General features: G+C 36.6%; 1 protein-coding gene across 1 annotated transcript in view; it reads left to right on the plus strand.

Moving 5' to 3' along the window:
* Positions 1-18,588, plus strand: part of LOC128518716 (collagen alpha-1(XXV) chain) — a 172,005-nt gene that overhangs the window by 113,782 nt on the left and 39,635 nt on the right. Inside the window, exons 6-11 of the mRNA XM_053491959.1 lie at positions 702-728; positions 5,148-5,219; positions 6,579-6,695; positions 10,991-11,026; positions 15,409-15,435; positions 16,366-16,410. Of these exons, the coding sequence (XP_053347934.1) occupies positions 702-728; positions 5,148-5,219; positions 6,579-6,695; positions 10,991-11,026; positions 15,409-15,435; positions 16,366-16,410 (324 nt within the window). The remainder of the gene's footprint in view (positions 1-701; positions 729-5,147; positions 5,220-6,578; positions 6,696-10,990; positions 11,027-15,408; positions 15,436-16,365; positions 16,411-18,588) is intronic.

Raw genomic sequence — 18,588 nt, forward strand, 5'->3', positions numbered from 1 at the left:
GCTACTGGTGTTCAGGAAATGCAGGTCTATCAGTGTGGCAAAGTCCATTTACATGATTCTGTATAGCATGATGAACTGAATGAAATTATATGAAGATCAACGATAATTTTCGATCAGTAATTTTCACACTGCCTACTGTACTGTAATTGCTAAAGTGGTGCAATCCTAATGTCCTACATATTTTACATATGAATATTTGAATAAAAATGTTAGAATCCAGCAGTCACATTATGACTCATGTGTACTGTATGACTGTGTATTACTTAAAGGTTTTCTTTTATGCTTTTACTAAAATCTATAATAATATAAGGTATAACATTACCCAACTTCTGATAGAGAAGAAACCAGTGCCTTTAATGAGGATGTTCGTGTTTTCAACCACAATAAGACAAATTAGGAAATCCCTCTCCCTATATGTTAGTATATACAATATACTGTACAGTATATATACACTTTCCTATTTTCTACTTACACTTCACCTCAGCCCTTCTTTTAAACCCCTGTCAGCCTCGGTCTCTGTTATGGTAAGTGATTTTCCCCTCAGCCGCAATGAATTTTTGAGGCTGCCCGTATTAGCTTTCCTCATCAGTGTATTTTGAATTATGTCTCGGTGGTGCTCCTCTTCCAGCCTCACTGTCCATTTGTATGGATGATGTTACCTAATTGTATTCTACAATTTTACATTCTTTTTTCCTTTATAGGGCGATCAAGGAGACCAGGGACCGCGGGTATGTGGTCTTCTATAGCATGCACTTTTTCTTTTTTGTGTTGAGAAATCTGTGTTATGTCTGTGGGTATTGCATGGAATGTTTGAGATGCATGTTTTTTTTTTTTGGTTGACGGTGCGTACTTAAGCTTTCCAAGCACAACGAAGCTTCACTAGAATAAGTAAAGCAGGCACAGGAGGGTTCAACTATAAACACCTAAGGCAGCCATTAAGGAAGGTCAGTGCCCTCTGATTGCTTCTGTGGGACTGACTGCCCTCAACAGAGGAAGCTTGGCTGGAACAAAAACAAGTGTAACTGAGTTTATTGTAATTTGATATAGCTGATGCTTTTCTACTTCAAAATGACATATGAGCACTAAAAACTGAGAGCTCATTGGAAGAACGTAATTATTTCCATCCCAGTTGTTTGACATTTTGATAAATTCACACCTCTTATAAAATGATTATGAAGTCCACGCTTTGCCACAGCTGGCAAATTATTGAATAAATCACTCAGATATCTCATTCCAGTATCTGCTTGCAGGGATTCCTTTAATTGTGACTGGCCTATTAAGTCTATCTGTCTTTATTGCGTTATGTGCCTTCTCTTTGCCTAGTTACTCACTGCCTTTTCTTTATATCTATCATTATCTTGGATAGACTCCAGAATGGGACCAGGCACTAAAAGTGTCTCTAATTAATTTGCCTTACAAGCGGGTAGACATTGAGTTTAACTCATGATGACAGAACATAGCCAATTCTGAACTTTTTCATCAATGCGACGCTCTCGCTTATGTTCCTGGGTTGCAAAAAAGCAATCCCATACTGATTGTGGTTTACTGTGTATCACTTTGAGGCTGTGTCATTCTCCTGCTCCTTGAAAATTTGATTTATACTCTAACCACAAAAAACACTTCTTGCATTAACTCTGAGTTACTGCACAGACAGAAGCTTTTTACTAAGTTGGGCTCTGTGTCATAATTTAAAAAAAGACTAGTTTTTATAAGATACTAACTATGAATTTTATTTTTAATTGCAAAGATGGGCTTTAAATAATTAGATGTGAAGACAATGTCTGTTTGGAGAAATAAAGGAATAGGAAACTAATATTCAGTTGTAGTACTTTACCATGTACAGCTGTATTTCATTTTCTAGCTAGGTGTACAAATACATTAAAAAAAATTTTATGTAAATACATAATTTATGTAATGTCATGTAACTTAGAAATAATAATGATTATTTAGAACAACACCAACAAAAAAGAGTAGCTTAGTTTAGGATCCATCAGTTTCCATTTTCACATGAACCAACGGTCTTGGAAAAGTTCTGACAAGAGTTATACACATCATACAGGTCCTGACTGAACTTTTAGAGTCCTGACAAATTTACTTAGGATTGTCATTTAGAACTAGAAATGGAAGTATTTTTGTGTAGTTTTGCAGATGTACAACTTAAGATGAGCTGCTTTACTGGAATGAAGCGATCTTAGAACCTAGCCAGTATGCAATCGCTCCACAAATGTCAGAAGCATTATTCAATTTTGAACATTTCAAAGTCTATTCCAGGACAAAAAAAAGTTTTGCATGCTATGATTCAGAAGCCAAGCTGTCATTAAAAATAAACTGATTTAAAATCAGTCTGATGAGGTTTGTAAAATGCATGACAAGCCAAGTACACAGAGCTACCTTCAGGATTCAGGCAGTACACTTATTTAAATGTATTGAAACCATCTGCACTGAAATATAGATAATCATTTTATGGCAACTAAACTTTGGTCTCTCGGTGCAAAGGAGGACAAAAATAAGATGAGGATAAGTGAAAATAATCTAGTGAGGCATCGTAACTCTTCTTTTCCTAGCCTAAGGAGAAGACTAAAGGAGAAAAGTGAAAACTGAACTCCATTTTGGTTAACTCATGTCAGACATTTTTCTTTCTGCTGGTAACGGCATTATTGTAACACGGGCACAGTTACTATGTGGCCAAACTAATGGCATATAAACCCAGCTTATTTTAACCACAGTCTTCTTATATAATGTAGTGGGATCAGTGCAAAGTCCCACTGCCTCCAGGCAAATTGATCAAGCTTTTTGTAAAACTAACAAAATGAAGCAAAGGCAACACTCCAGGTTTAGTGGAGCGCTACATAACTCAAAAGGCCAAGGCAGTATTTCTGTCAGAAGATCTCTCAGTGATCCTCTTGTGCTTGTGTCCAATTTTATTGTCAGGATGTCTGTGGTTGTTAGTAACTCATCCTGTAGTGATGTCTCATTATTTAGATTTATTATAATTTTGTTTGAAAGAATATCTTCTTCACTTATCCACCGAAACAGTAGACAGCTGTTTCCTGAGCTTTCCTCTTTTAAATGACCTATGCCATTTCCCAAACATGGTAGAATGGAATATCCCATAAACATGGTATTTCCCCACGTTTTTATGACAACTGTTTAAAAACCACTGTTCAACTAATTGCTGGAATGTTTTTTTAATAGATATATACCAGACATTTAGGTTCTGTTGGGATGACAGAGCAGACATAAAAATATGGCCACATTTTTCCTGGAAAACCATTTCATTCAAAATAAACATTCAAACTATTTTTTCAATTGTCACTTAAAACAGATGGGCAGATAAAAAGTGATGCACCAGACATGGAAAGTCTGGCATTTATTACCATATATCTGATATTATAAATCATATAAAAGATATTTTGGTTTAAATGCAAATTACGTAGCCTTATGGGCGATATGTCTTGAACTTAAATTTTCCAAAGTGCTACTTACTCAGTGGACTTATCCAGTGGATTACGTAATCCATATTATCATGTTATGTGGTTGTTGTTTTTGTTATGCAATTTTGTCCCCAGGGACTTCCTGGTGTACCCTCCATGGCTGCATTACACAGCAATCAAATCCTGACTGTAAAGGTTTGTTCGGGTGGCGCAGCTGCTCAGCCAGACTCTATGGCTTACACACTGAGATAACCAGAACTTCTCACTGTCAAGACCAAGTTTATAACAGAAGAACAAATTGATTTAATCAATTAAGTCCAATCAACAACAGTTACACATGTCAAGCAGCTTCCGCAGTGAAAGAACAAGCTCTTTTCTAAATACTATATAGCAGTGGTTTTCAAACTTGAACCATGCAAGGGCTTTTACAGAACCAAATTTGTTTTTTCGTTAATTTCATTGTAATGACCGATTTGTTAAAACGTTTGCTAAAGACTGTTAAACATGGCTAAAGGCCAAAGTACATTTCACCATCAAAAATTTAATTCATGGCTGAGTCACCTAGCCTAATAGCTACTTAGTGTTATAGAAATGCCGTAGTAAATTAACACATGAAATAAAAACTAGTTTAACTGATGTGCAAAGCAAGACAATTTGATCACAAGAATTTTATATAATTGTTATTTCAACAGGATGAGTAACACCAAAATAAAAGAAATTAATAAAGAAGCTAGCCACATTCCAAAAAGATAATTTACTAGAACACTGTATGTATGGTGCAATGGAGAACACTTTGCGGAGCTTTATTATTATTATTATTGTTATTATTATTTTATTTATTTAATTAATTTTATTTATATTTTTGTGCACTTTCCTTAACTTAGGAGAATCAAAACCACCATAAAAAATAGTTAATTGCTTATCTACAGTATAGGTCAAATTTACATTCTCATTGTGTTCTATTAGCTCAGTTGATTGAAATTTCCTTTTAATAAACAGTTCTGTTCTCATTGGAAGCCACAATCACAAAGAGTTAGGGCCTATAGTCTTTTTTTCTAACTAACACACATAATACAGAAACGTGTTGAGAGCCACTGCTATATGGAGTCAGATTAGGTCAGGCTTAGGGCTGGTAAAAAAACAACCAAGATATGGTCTGGAGAGTAACCATGTGAGTGAATGCCCATGTTTTACCACAGGTATTTCACTACAGGGTATTTTTAAACCTTGTAAAAAATAAAAAAAAAATAAAAAAAAAATATATATATATATATATATATATATATATATATATATATATATATTTTCACAGTCATATATTTGTATAAATGACCAGAAAAAATAACCATCACTTCAGTGTGTGCAGCTCCTGGGGTCTGGCTTAGCACTAAGCATTACTGTGATGACAGTGCATTCAATGAGGCAAAATTGACATGTTTCTTGGGGCTGATGAAGTCTAAGTGGGTGTCCCAACACCCCTGAGGTGGTAATTCAGACATCTGGGACCAAATATAGTCTAGACTTTAAAAACCATCACTGCAGAAAAGTGTGAATTTCTCCTCATGCTTGAAGGCACTGAACTTCTGGCCTGTCTCAACCACTTGATCTAATCTATGTTTATGCTTTTTTATTTCTTCTTCTTCTGGGACTTCATCCAACTATCTCCTCTTCCACCTCTGCCCTCCGACCTCTTGATCTCTCACTCCTGCTCAGATGGTCTTCCCTAAGATCAATCATGGCTTTCTTTCTGCTGATCAGCAGCTCATTAAGCGTCGGCTCATTAAGGTAGTGCTTGACCTAACTCTTCTCTATCAGTAGTCCACAGTTTTTTTCCCTTCATTTTCTTCTGGTTCTTCTGGTTCTGCCTGGGCAACAAAACATATGCAGTAATAAATAACAATCATTCTATGCTTGTAGTGGAACTTGATAGCTACTGAGCACTCATTTATTTTTTATTTGCTTTAAACTGTCTACAAAGAAAATCATTAATAGTGCAATAAGTAATTTTAAATGTCCTTGAATGTGGCAAACAGAGAATGTCCAAAGATTTATTTATTATAAGAGGTCAATAAAAAATTATGTGTATTCGCCCCAGATGAACTATCAGTGCAAGTTAAGTGGGGAAGTCTACCATGGAACACAAAATGTTCCATTTAATAAAGAGTGACTGCATTGATAAATTGAATACAGAGCCCTGTAGAGGCCACAATATACATTTTCTGTTTCATTTGTATGATATACTAAATTATGCACATTATTTAGTTTAACGTGGTCATGAAATACTAAACCAAGGCTCATAATTTTAATTTCTAGATTTAATAAAGTTGTGCCCTTCACTGAAGAAATAATACGCCCACTGAGTTATGCCCAGTGTGTTTAACAATAATATTAATTTGGCGATGGTAAAGCCCATGCACCCTTTATATACTTGTTTAAATATTCTTGCTTACAGCCATGTCATGGAAGGTAGAAGTTATTCATATACCTCTGTAATGCATCCAAGGGAAAGTAGATGTTAATGACTGAATCTCTGTCTATAATGGACTTATGATCTAAACCTGAGCTATAGTTGAAGTGCTTAGTCAGGTTATTCATTCAACTTAATTGTAGGCATGTTGAATTTAGAGAAAAGCACAGATTAACCAAACATGACCAAGTTTTCTTAATTCGTTAAGTCAAACTAATACATTGAGAGGATAATTGAATTGAATCATACATACGCCAATTTTTATTTTCTTGAGGCCATGTTAAACTAAATAGTGCATACATTGTATACAAGAATAATAAAATAAATCTTTTTGTGCTTTGTAATTAAATATAAATATCTTTCAGACTAATGTGAAAATCTGGAAATCTTTAAATTCAGTTATACATGTATTAAAATTCCAGAAAGAACATTTCAAAGCAGAACCATAGACCACAGTCTTAAATCAATGAATTAAAACAGAAGGCTAACATCATGTCTGCTGTCTTATAGTGTACTTAGTTGATTTAAACAACTTTATGATTCATTATCGCTCTTCATGATAGCTACTCTCATTGCCTTTTTATTCATTCACTGGAAGTATTTCTATTCCTGTTGAGTGCTATTTAATGCTCTGACTTCAGTATTAGCAATATTATGTTGTATCATTTGTTCTTCAGGGTGATCAGGGGCAAGCAGGCCCTCCAGGACCTCCTGGACCACCAGGTCCTCCTGGTCCCAGGGGACCCCCAGGAGACACAGGGAAGGATGGTCCCAGGGGAGCGCCAGGGCTACCAGTGAGTGTTTACTGTTTCTTAGAGTCTGACTAAAAAATGTACCTTGAGGCAGGGTGCAACAAACACACCATAACCCACAACATGCGCAAGTTCACATCTCAAAAATGTTCCCGCTTCCAACAATCTGTCTGTACCCCAGCAATTGATTTATATTACTTCTGCTTTCCACTAAACATAACTCTTTCCATGTGTTTAATACTGTCAGAGGGACAGTGTGTTAATTTATGTACGTTCTGAGAAAGATAAAAAGGAGAAATAAAAATAAAAATATATCAATTATATATCATTATAAAGCATTCCAAGGACTGCAAAGTGATGTGTTCACTGATTTGTAGCAACCATGTAAAAAGTTAAATGCTTCTTCATTCCGGACAATATCATTATTGTTCTAACTCCAGAAAACTAAGAAAAGTACGTACCAAAAAGAATTACAGTATAAAAAAATTAAGTATTAATGGAACAGTTTGATATACACTGGTCTGTCAGCATTTTGAGTTGTTATTTTATTAAGGAGCAGGCATTACAACATGCTGTGTTTCCAAAAACTTGGCAAATCAATGATACAGTATATGCATTATTTGGCCGAAGGTTTGTGGACACATGATTATCACACCCATATGTGGTTCTTGTCAAAACATTGGAAGCAGACAATAAGGGGCCCAAAGCTGTTTCAGCATGACAATGTCCCTGTGCACAAAGCAAGATACATGGTCAGAACTTAGAGTAATCTAAACAGACACTGACCTCAACTCACTGAACTCTCAGACAGGATCCATTTCCCAAACTCTTTTTTTAGGGTCCCACTTTTTAAAAATGTCAACCCATCACAATTCACATTGGCTACTGGTGACTGACAAAAAAGATACAGTACAAGTTAGATGGACACAAATGGACTCCTTTTATTTCCTTTTCTCTCACTCTAACAGCCAGATAAAGTATGATAGAGACTATCAATGGTGACCTAAATAAAATTTCCTGCCACCTACAGTACCTGTGGGTTGTGACCCAGTGTTTAGGAACCAATGATCTAGAACACTGCCTGCATCTCAGGCCTTCTCATCTTACACAAGTGCCTGACCTTACTACTGTATTACTATTATCATTAGGAAGGCTAGCTCAATACTGGGCACTCCCCTGGAATGTTTAAAGCTGGTTGTGGAGAGAAGCATGTTACATGTGATGATTACCATGTTAACCATCATGGAGACCACCTTACATCCCCTCCACAACATACTGACTAAACAGCAGGGCACTTTTAGTAAGAGACTGCTTCAGCTCCGCTGTGACAACAGCTAACTGCAATTAGATCTTACAAGACCTCTGCTCTGTGTCAGTTGAGGGATCTCTTTCTCTGACATCACAATAAATATGCTCATATACATTCTGTTCCCTTTCAAAAGCTACACTCGATGCTGCGTGAAAACGCTATGGGAACATCTTTCTCTGTTGCCGGTTAGGAAGCATATGTGTATCAATCTTGCATGTTTGATACACACATGGTCAACCTCGGACAGGTGACATCATCTGATGAAGCGCACCTGCTGGTTATAAATAAGAGTGAACCGGAACATTCCTCAGATCTTTTTGTCTTTAGGACCGTATTGTGATTGCGTGTGATGTGTGCAAGCGAATTTAAAAGTATTAACTCACCGATATGATGGAGTTGTTAGATCCGTACCTCCGCGTGATAGATTACTTAGGAGCGCGATCTCCACACTTTGTTTCAAATGCTTCACGGAATTCCCCCTTTCTCTCGTGCCCTCGCCGGATCAGGAAGTTTTCCATCCACTTCCCCAGCGCGCATCGGCGCTTCTTGTGAATGGATAGGAAAGACATACTCTGGGGTTCGCTATCGGGGGCGAAGCTTACCAGTATTGGGTCCTTCCATTTGGTCTCAGGAGCTAGCGCTTCGACATTGGGATGTTGTCCTAGCTGGGGCACAGGACGAGTTCCTGTTCTGCAAAGGGAGCTGGAGAGGCCATCTTCTCGCGTGGCACATCAATTGCCCCGAACTGATGGCTTTATTTTGGCCCTGAAACACCTCCTCCAGCAGTTGAGGCTACCATGTCCTAGTGCGAGTGGACAACACTACAGTAGTCTCGTGTATAATCGCCGGAGCGGACTGTGCTCGCGCCACTTGAATAAGCTAGCGCACCAGATTCTGCTTTGGGCACAGGAAGAGTTCCTGTCCCTTAAGGCGATTTACATTCCAGGGCATATGAAGAGGGGAGCCCTGGAACCTTCACGCACTAGAGGAACTTATGCACTCCAGGTGAGGGTATTTGAAAGTGGTGCATGGCGAAACATGTAGACACAGTCCACTACCAAATTGTTTCAGTTCTGGAGTTCTGCAAGAAAAGTTGTCCTCAGGCTTATGCCCTAGTACCCACAGAATGTATGTGGCCGCTATTTCGGCTTGTAATGTTCTGACTGATGTGGTCTGGTTGACACCCCTTCCAAACCGCTAGAGAGAGAACTGGAGATCTGCAGGCCTCCCATCCTGCCCAGACCTTGGCCCTGGGCTAGTCAGAGCTATTCTGCATTCTCACCGGAACTATTTTCATTTTTGACCATGTCTTCCTCGAAGCCTCTGTCCTCCGCCTTTACAGCTCAGGAGCAGAAAGGTTTCACTTAGGATGCTATTGCCCTAGCCTACGAGGCGCGTGGTCACACTTCTCCTGTGGATACAGGGCTCATTCATCCAGGGGGATTGCCACATCTATTGCGCTAGCAAGAGGTGTTTCCCCGCAGCAAGTGTGTATGCGGCAGGTTGGACCTCTCTGCAGACATTTGTGAGATTCAATAGTTTGGATGTTCATGCTACTCCGGGCTCACAGGTCCTCGAGTCAGCCTCTCAGAGCTAGCTCTGAGACCTCCTTGGCATTGTGTGCGCACACGTTACACAACTTTGGGGGTCCAGACACTTGCAGTGCGGCGGCGTTGGTATAACGTCTCGGGTTACTTTGCCGTTACCCTGTTCCCTGAAAAAGCGGTAACGAGATGCTGCTCTCCAATGCCGCACTGCTTGCTTGACTGGACGTCCTTTCAGACAAAATTGATCTGAGGAATGTTTTAGAACATTATCTGATGAAGCAGGTGCACTTCATCAGATAATGTCACCTGACCGAGGTTATATATGCCAAGATTTGGCGTGTTTGATACACACTTGCTTCACAAACTGCAACACAGAAAGATGTTCGCATAGCGTTTTCACACAGCATCTCATTCCCGCTTTTTCAGGGTACAGGGTTACAGCAACCCGATACGTTTTCATGGCACTATGGTCACATCCTTCATTCATTACATCCTCTTTTTTATTAGTATTTGTGGCTTACATACTTGCTGAATCATTCTTTATTACTTGCTGGGGCACCTTGGGCACCTTATGTAAAATTTCGTTCCCATCTGTATATACAATCATCATGCACATGAACATAGAAGCAGCATTTTCATATTCATATATTATATGTTAGCATTTTTTACCTCATTAATGCCCATTAAATTTGACACAAGTATTACCTTATTAATGCACTGTAAATTGTTAAAAGTGTTCATTAATGCATCTTAATTGTATTTTTTGTGCAATTCTTGTTTGCTGCCAAATGTTGTATATTATGTGAACTTACTGCTGTAACAATACAATTCTCTTTGGGATTAATTAAGTACTCTCTCTTTCTATTTCTCTCTCTCTCTCTCTCTCTCTATCTATCTATCTATCTATCTATCTGATTGTCTATCTATCACACATACATACATGCATACATACATACATATATACATACATACGTTCAAAAGTTTGGGGTCACTTGCAAATTTCTTTGTTTTTGTTTAGTGATTTATTTTCTACATTCTACAACAATACTGGGGATTTCAAAACTATAAAATAACACATATGGAATTAGGTAATTACGTAACAACAACAAAAACAACAGTTAGTTGTTATTTTAAGACACAGAGGTCAACCTTTCTGTAATAGTTCTTGCAAGAACAGTATTGTCAAGTGCATTTGCAAAATTCAAAAAGCACCATAATGAAACTGGCTCTCATGAAGCCCATCCCAGGAGGTTATGAAGTCTTTACAGAGCACAAGTAGCAGACACATGTCACTATTAACTGTTCAAAGGAGATTAATGCATTTTTTGGACACCTTTAGCATTTCTTTACAATGTAGAAAGAAATAAAAATCAGAAACGATCATGAGTTAGAAAGTGACCCCAAACTTTTGAACGGTAGTGTAAGTCCCTTAAGGTATTAGAATTAGAGATTATGTTGATTTCCCCTCTCCTCTATTACAGGGTGACCCAGGAACCCCAGGAGAGCTCGGCCCCATGGTAAGTATCTTATCCAGTCCATTTCCATACTAAATGATATACATTAATTCAGTGAGAAACATTTTTTTACCAATTGATTACTTTTAATACTGATTATTAATGGCATTACTAACTATAATTACATGTTAAACTTCACATAAATAACTATAATTATACAAAACACTCAAATAAGCAGAAGTGCTATTAAAAGAGAAGAGTGAGAGCAGACTACCCAAAAGAAATGCATTTATTAATGACCTATACATTGTCACATAATATGAGCAACATGACTGGTGAGTAGGGATTGGCCATAAAGAAAATCTGGAAAGAATTCACTGTAGATGCTTTTTAAAAGTTACTGTAATCATTTGCAAAAACAAATCATTCGATCAGGGTCATTCCCTGGAATATTCTGCTTGATGGTTGCCAAACCATGCAACTGAGTCTAACATGGTAAAACCAAGCTTAACATTATTTTGGTGTCCAATAGTAATTTTCGAAAAAAACAAAAAGTCTGGTTTTCAATTCAAAACAGGAAAATTACTTGAAGATTGCATCACACTTTTATTATTCTAACTTAAAGCAGAATATTACTAGGGTATAAGCACTGGTTTATTAGAAACAGTTTATGTTGGAACCGCAATGTGTCATGTGTTCTTTCTAAGAATTGTTTGGTTGTTGTTGTCCGCCCCCACACACACACACACACATGGAGCTTCTTACAGGGGCCAGGCTACTCTAATTAACAGCAATGCGATACTGCTGTTTAAGATTAACACATTTAGAGAAAGTTTTCTAGCAATGATTTGATGAAGCATGTCAGTTAAGATCAAGTTATCCACTGTCAAGTACACAAATATGGGCAGTATGTTTAAAAGTACTGGGATGACAGGGATTCATACAGTAGATTGGGTACTGATGAGGTGAGAGACGATGACCATTTTATATATTGTATCCAAGTTGCATTTAAGGAAAATCACAATAGGTCATGCTTTATGATGGTTTATTATGATTAAATCACTTTTAAAATGTTGACTAGCCTATGGTATGTAGGTTTTGTACTGAAAATAGAACATGTTCGATTCTTAGGTTTCCTCTGTATTTTGACTTCTGTTTTTTTATGACAGTTTATAAACTCTTTCAGCATTCAACAGTAGTCACCTGGGGGAACAGAGAAAACAATCAATTAATTTTTACAATCAAGTTATTGTAATTATTTTTGCAGTAATAAACAATGCTTGAGAAAAAATAGGTTTTGGAAAAGAGTATAAAAGACATACCAATGCAATGCACCTGGCCAAGATCCAAGGTCTAACTAGTCAAAAGTTGTGCTTAGAGATTCGGCCTGTCAAATGAACAAAATTCCATGGTTTTCTGAAGACATCCAAGACATGTGGTGTTGTTTATTAAAATGAAGTTCTCATGGAGCAGAGATGATTAGAAAAAAATAAAATATTTGCAGAATCTATCAGGAATCATCAGTGCCACAAGGTGGCTCTTGGTAAAATTAAGAGACTCTCCGCTTTCCAGGGGTGGTTTGCTGTCTTGCCCACAGCTTGTACTTGGGGTTTACTGGGTAGAGGTGGACTACTCAATATGAAACATCAGTGAGGTTCTCAACTTTATGGTGTGCTGAAAGAGTCATATGCAGGGCTCATGATAGAAGATTATTGCAGATTATGTTGTCTTTGCTGGATAAAAAAAGTTTTTTTTTGTTGTTGTTTTTTTAGGTAGGGAAAAACATCTTTTATTTAAATGATTTAGTAAATACACCAAGACATTTAATCAGTTTTTAAATCATGGCTTTGGGATTTGACTTGAGAAAAAATGATAACTGGGCCCTAGCCTACAGGTACACATGTTTTTTTTAAGAGCCTCTTTTTATAGGATGACTCTATATACAATTTCCAATCACTTCATTATGAACTCACCTCCCCATTCAGGGAATTTATTTATTAGGCCAATTATTTAGAAGCAGAGCAATGTGTAAAACCATGCAGATACAGGCCAAGAGCTTCAGATAATGTGAAACATCAGAATGTGGAAAATGTCGTCTTAATTACTTTGACAGTGGTATGACTAACACAAGACTGATTTGAGTATTTTAAAAACTGCTGATCTCCTGTGATTTTCACCCACAGTAGTCTCTAGATGGTTACATAGAATGGTGCGATGAACAAAAAACATCTAGTGAGCGGTAGTTGGAATGTAGTTGAATGTAGTGGAATGCCTTGTTGAAAGAGGTCAGCACAGGATGGCCATACTTGTTTGAGATTACCAGAATAACTTACTCTTTATACCTATGGTGAGCAAAAAAGCATCATAGAGAACACAACATGTTAAACCTAGAGGCATATGGGCTAAAACAGTTGAAGACCAGATTGGGTTCTACTTGTGTCAGTCGTATAGACCATAATGAGGCTAGAGTGGCCACAAGCACACATTGGGCAGTTAAAGTTTGGAAAATCTGACCAGGCAATGTGCACAAAAATTTCTATCAGATTAGCAGTTTCTAAAAAATTTTAACCAGCTTATCAAGCATCAGCAACCATTTGATTGTCAATGTTACCATTTTTTGTATTTGTATGATTTATGTTTTCTTTATAATCCCACATTCTGTATATGGCAGATTTGGTAATTGTATGAATGAGCAAGGACACAGGTGTTCATAGGACAGTGAGTCAAAATCAATGGTTTTTATAAGTATATGTACAATATATAATATATATAATTTACTTGTCAAAATAAGACATAGCTAGAGTTAAGAGTTATTAAGGTTCCTTTAATAAATAACATGAATCTTTCATATTCCAAAATTAATTTGTGTTTCATGATCAAGTACCTCAAATGCATTTGTAAAAGTAAAGTCGATTTTTTGGTTAATGCATTAGTCTGTATTACAGCCAGTAAAAAAAGGTTTATTATTGTTTTTAGTATCTATTGCCAATTACTGGGGGAAGTGTTCTCATTCTTTTAAACTGCCAAGCAGAAACAGGAAGAACATGAGAGAACAGGAAAAGAATAATTTATAGTTTAAATTAATGCCTAATACCCCATTATTTGCTTTCTTTCAGTACTGACTAATCTCTTCAGTTCTGAGACAAAGATTTAGTTTAGTTCTGTTTAGTTTGGAAAATTGAGTAGGCAAGATGTAACGTCTGACGAGATAGACCACAGGCATTGTCTGCAGACATATGGACAATATCTGCGCTTGGGCTCCTAATGTGATATTTACTGTGAAATTCATCACTCAGGGGAACAGAGGAGTTCCGAACTTGATACATCCAGTATGGCTTGAACTTGTCCTCAGTACACACCATGATTCATCACAGTGGTTATACAATGGGCCAACTTTCAGTTAGCCTGCACAAGCAGAGATCTGTCAACGAGATAGCAGTGTTTTTGTTGTGTGCCATGCACTAGCCTTCTGCTGTTCAACAGGGGCAGGATCAGAGAGATTTCCTGAAACCCACTCATGGAGTGATGAAGTGCAGTGGTCTATGACGACTGTAGGGTCAAGGCTGATTAGAGACAAGAGTAATCATTTCTTTAGGCTATTTTTCACATCATGGCAAAACAGTTCTGTGGACTTAAAGTAACCATTTTAATGCCATTTGCTTCCGGGCCACAGTTTGCCATAAATGTTCTAAAGCATAGCATCATTAGCAGTGCATTAGCAAAAAATATAAACCTGACCTCAGCTAAATATAAACCTGAATTGGATGAAATACTTATACTTATGAAATACTTGTGCAAATAATGTTAATTAGTCTAAAACACCATATAGAGTATCACAAAAAGATGACTGACAAAAACTGCTTCATATTTATTACATTCATCATATATACAGTATAATTGTACAGTAGAACTAATACCAGGCCCACTGCCACAGTTATTTTATCCTCATAGATATGTGTCTGATATAGCCTCAACAGATTTGGTGAGAGTGCATCTCTAGTATGTCTCTGTGGAAATCAACCATAGGGAGTGGATGCACATAAATCTGGCTATTAAGCCTCTCCTAAGCCCAGAGGAGCAAAGAAACAATTTAGTTGCCACTGACATTATACAATTTATATTTGTATTTCACTTCAGTGAAAAGGGTAAAAAGAAACATCAATTTTTATGATGCAGGTGGCAACTAAAATGTGTCTTTGCTCCACTAGGCTGAGGAGAAGCTGAATGGCCAGGTTTATGAGCATCCATGATAATATTCTATAGGTGATTACCACAGAAGGACATTATAGGTGCTTTCTCACTTATTTTTGTTCATAAAGGGATTGAATAGTTGGCTTTAATTTCAGTCGTATAGGCCTTGCTTTGCCAGGCTGGGGTAGTCTCTAAAGACTGTGCTGGCAGAGGAAATTATATAATTTCATTCAGTATTTTTGTCTTTTTTCCAGGGACCAGAGGGCCCTCCAGGTCTCAAGGTACAGTGAGATATTCTTTTTAGATCTAACTGTTATTTAAATTATTTATAAATCAGGGAAATGGGATAACGCATCCCAAGGTTGATGTAACATACTGTACAAAGGTATTTGAATTTTTTTTTTGTCATCTCAGCACTATGTATTTACCAGAATTTTTATGTTTTAGTGAAGATGAAAGTATTTACTATAGTTTAATACATTTTAAACTGCTGAACTCCTGCAGTTAAGAAAATATTTGATTATACCATGGACTATGCTTGAAGATTATAGTAAAGTACCAAACAGCATGAGCAACAACCATTTTTCATGCAAAAAGAAATTTCAGATTTACATACTGTTTTCTGTACAGAATCTTTATACAAAATATATGTAGCATTACAAGTCAACAGGTTTTCCTCAAACAGAACCAAGAATGAGAAAATAAAGAATCACAAATCTTGCATAGGAGATTTTATTGATAAACTGAGATCAATATTACAATATTTATCTCAATTTGTTAATAAAATCTCAATATTACAGTAGTATTTCTGTTGTAGGCAAAGCTGTAGACATGATTGAAACAATTTGTTTAACATTTTCAAGCCACTAGTTAACATTCAAAAGCTGTAGGATTCATAGCAGAGTTCTGTTTTTTGTCCGTTTTTGTGCCAGGTGTCTTTTTTCCAGTCTTAATACACAAGATGTTTGGTCTGGCAATCTTAGCAAACATATTCAATAATCAACATGGGAATTTTGTGGCTAGTACTAGTGTATCTTACAGAAGAGAAACTTATCCAATGGAAGTTAAATGGCCTATTTAATTTAATTACAAATAAAATCAAAGCAACATTATTTTTAATAATTTTAACTATTTATATTATTATAAAAATAATTTACATAATAATAATAATTTAATAATTTAAATATTAACATATTTTTATTTATTTATAGGGTTCCATTGGGCCACCTGGCATACCAGGGATTGATGGACTGAAGGTAAGTTTTAACATACTTTTTTACACAGATAATTCATGCAATTTTAGGGATGAAATTATAATATCAGCTCATACTTTCATGTTATAGTTGTTATTACTGCTTACAGTCTTTAAGTAAAGCCAGACCAATCATCCAGCTGGACTCCAGTTAATAAAGGCAAATTGGATCCAAATACACACTGAAAATAAGCCAGTGGATAATTATGACTGAATATGACTGTACCATCAGGGAAGAAAAAAAGTACATTGATGGTGGAACCTGATCATCCAATATATCCAGATAGTCAGCTGACTTTATTTATTGCGCACATAATGTTGCGGACCCTGGATCTGACCAACATAAGGAATCCCATATCATAACACTGCCCTTGAGAGAGTTGTATGGTAGGAAATATGCATGATGGGTGTATCACTTCATCCGCCTCAATTCCTACCCTGATGGACCCAACACCCAACAGGATAAAACCTGGACTCAACAGACCACATGACCTTTTTCCAATGCTCATCGGGCCATTGTTTATGCTTTCTAGCAACTTGTAATTTTTTTTATTAGCCTTACTGGTATATGGGTTTCTAAAGGACACACAGCTGTTTAGTCCCAATCCCTTAAGTTCTCCTCACGTTGCGCTTGTAATAATGCAATATTAAAAATAGCTGTGAGTTCTAATTTAGTTTTTTTATGCTTTAATTTCACTAAGCATTTTAATGAACTCCCATCATGCTCATTTAGGATGTTTTTACTATCGCATTTTTTTCTCAAAGATGATTCGCCATTATCCTTCTAGGTTTTAACAATGCGTTTTACAGTTCTTAACCAAATTCAAACGTTCTCCTGAGTTGTTTTCTTTCTTGAGGCAGGACAATAATTTGTCCCTCCTAAGAGTTACATCTTTGCCACGCCCACAGTACATGTTTTCTGACAGGGTTATTTAAGAAATAATAAGCTATTGACTGCATCAATTAGCTAGCTGAACCATATTAATCACTACACCAGTTATCCAATGGAAGCATGATCTTAAATCTCTAAACTTTTAGCTAAGTTAAATCCAGGTGGTGATTTTTTGGCCAGACGATGAATATGCCTCCTTATTTGTGTGAGATAGCCAGAAAAAATGCTTGAAGTTTTTTTTTTTATAATATTCAGTTCATAAATGTTTTCCCTAACTTGGAGGTGGATCCAGGGCAATGGTTTGATACAACAATCTTAGGAATGGCTTTAAGAAAATAAAAAAAAAATTGATGTTAACTTTTTTGACAATGTTGCCAAATTGAGCATGGTAGGACATTTAGAAGGACTATAGACAGTTGGGAACTGTGAGAATTTTTGTTATGTGGCTGGGAGACTGCATGAGGCTTAGGGTGGGGGGATGTATATGTATACGATAATGTTTATAAAGCAGGTGTTCTTGGTGTGGAATACATTGATGTCCAGTTAGTGATATAATAACTTATCTTAACAGTTGGTTGCTGCAGGCCAGAGGAACATGGGTCTTATCTAATTGAGCTTTAGGTTAAAAAAAATATCAAAACACAGAAGAAGCATAAACAAAGCCATATGGCATTAATAAATATTCATGATACCCAAATGTGGTTGGAAAAATCATTTTCCGCTCATCCTCTTCACATATGAGTGGAAAGACACATCTAACCCAGAGAAAAACCTTGCACTGCAAACTGCTATAAGGCTTTTGAAAGTGGTGGGAGAAGAGTTACAGTTAACCACAACAGTATTTAGACAATGGTAATCAGAGGTGTAGGTTTCCATTTCTTTTTTTATACAAAGAAAATACTGCAGACCTTTTGGAAGTACAAATATAAAACTGTCTGTTATAACCCAGCTTCCTATATGTACCTAACGATTACAGTTGTCTGGTTTCCTTGATCTTGTTTACAAAAACAAATATAACATCCACAACAAGTTGGCAGACATGGGCAATGCGAGGCTGTGCCCATGGCACTACAGTGGCCATGTTATAGCATCCATTTGAGACCAGCATAATGTATGTTTACATCTTATACAGGTGCATCTCAATAAATTAGAATATCATCGAAAATAGTTTTTTTTCTTTCAGGAATTCAATTTAAGTGAACAAGTGTAACTATAATTATATAGAATTATTACATACAGACTGATATATTTCAAGTTTGATAATTATGGATATTTGGATAATTATGGCTT

The sequence above is a fragment of the Clarias gariepinus genome, chromosome 1 (assembly GCF_024256425.1).
Source record: "Clarias gariepinus isolate MV-2021 ecotype Netherlands chromosome 1, CGAR_prim_01v2, whole genome shotgun sequence".
Classification (NCBI taxonomy): Eukaryota; Metazoa; Chordata; class Actinopteri; order Siluriformes; family Clariidae; genus Clarias; species Clarias gariepinus.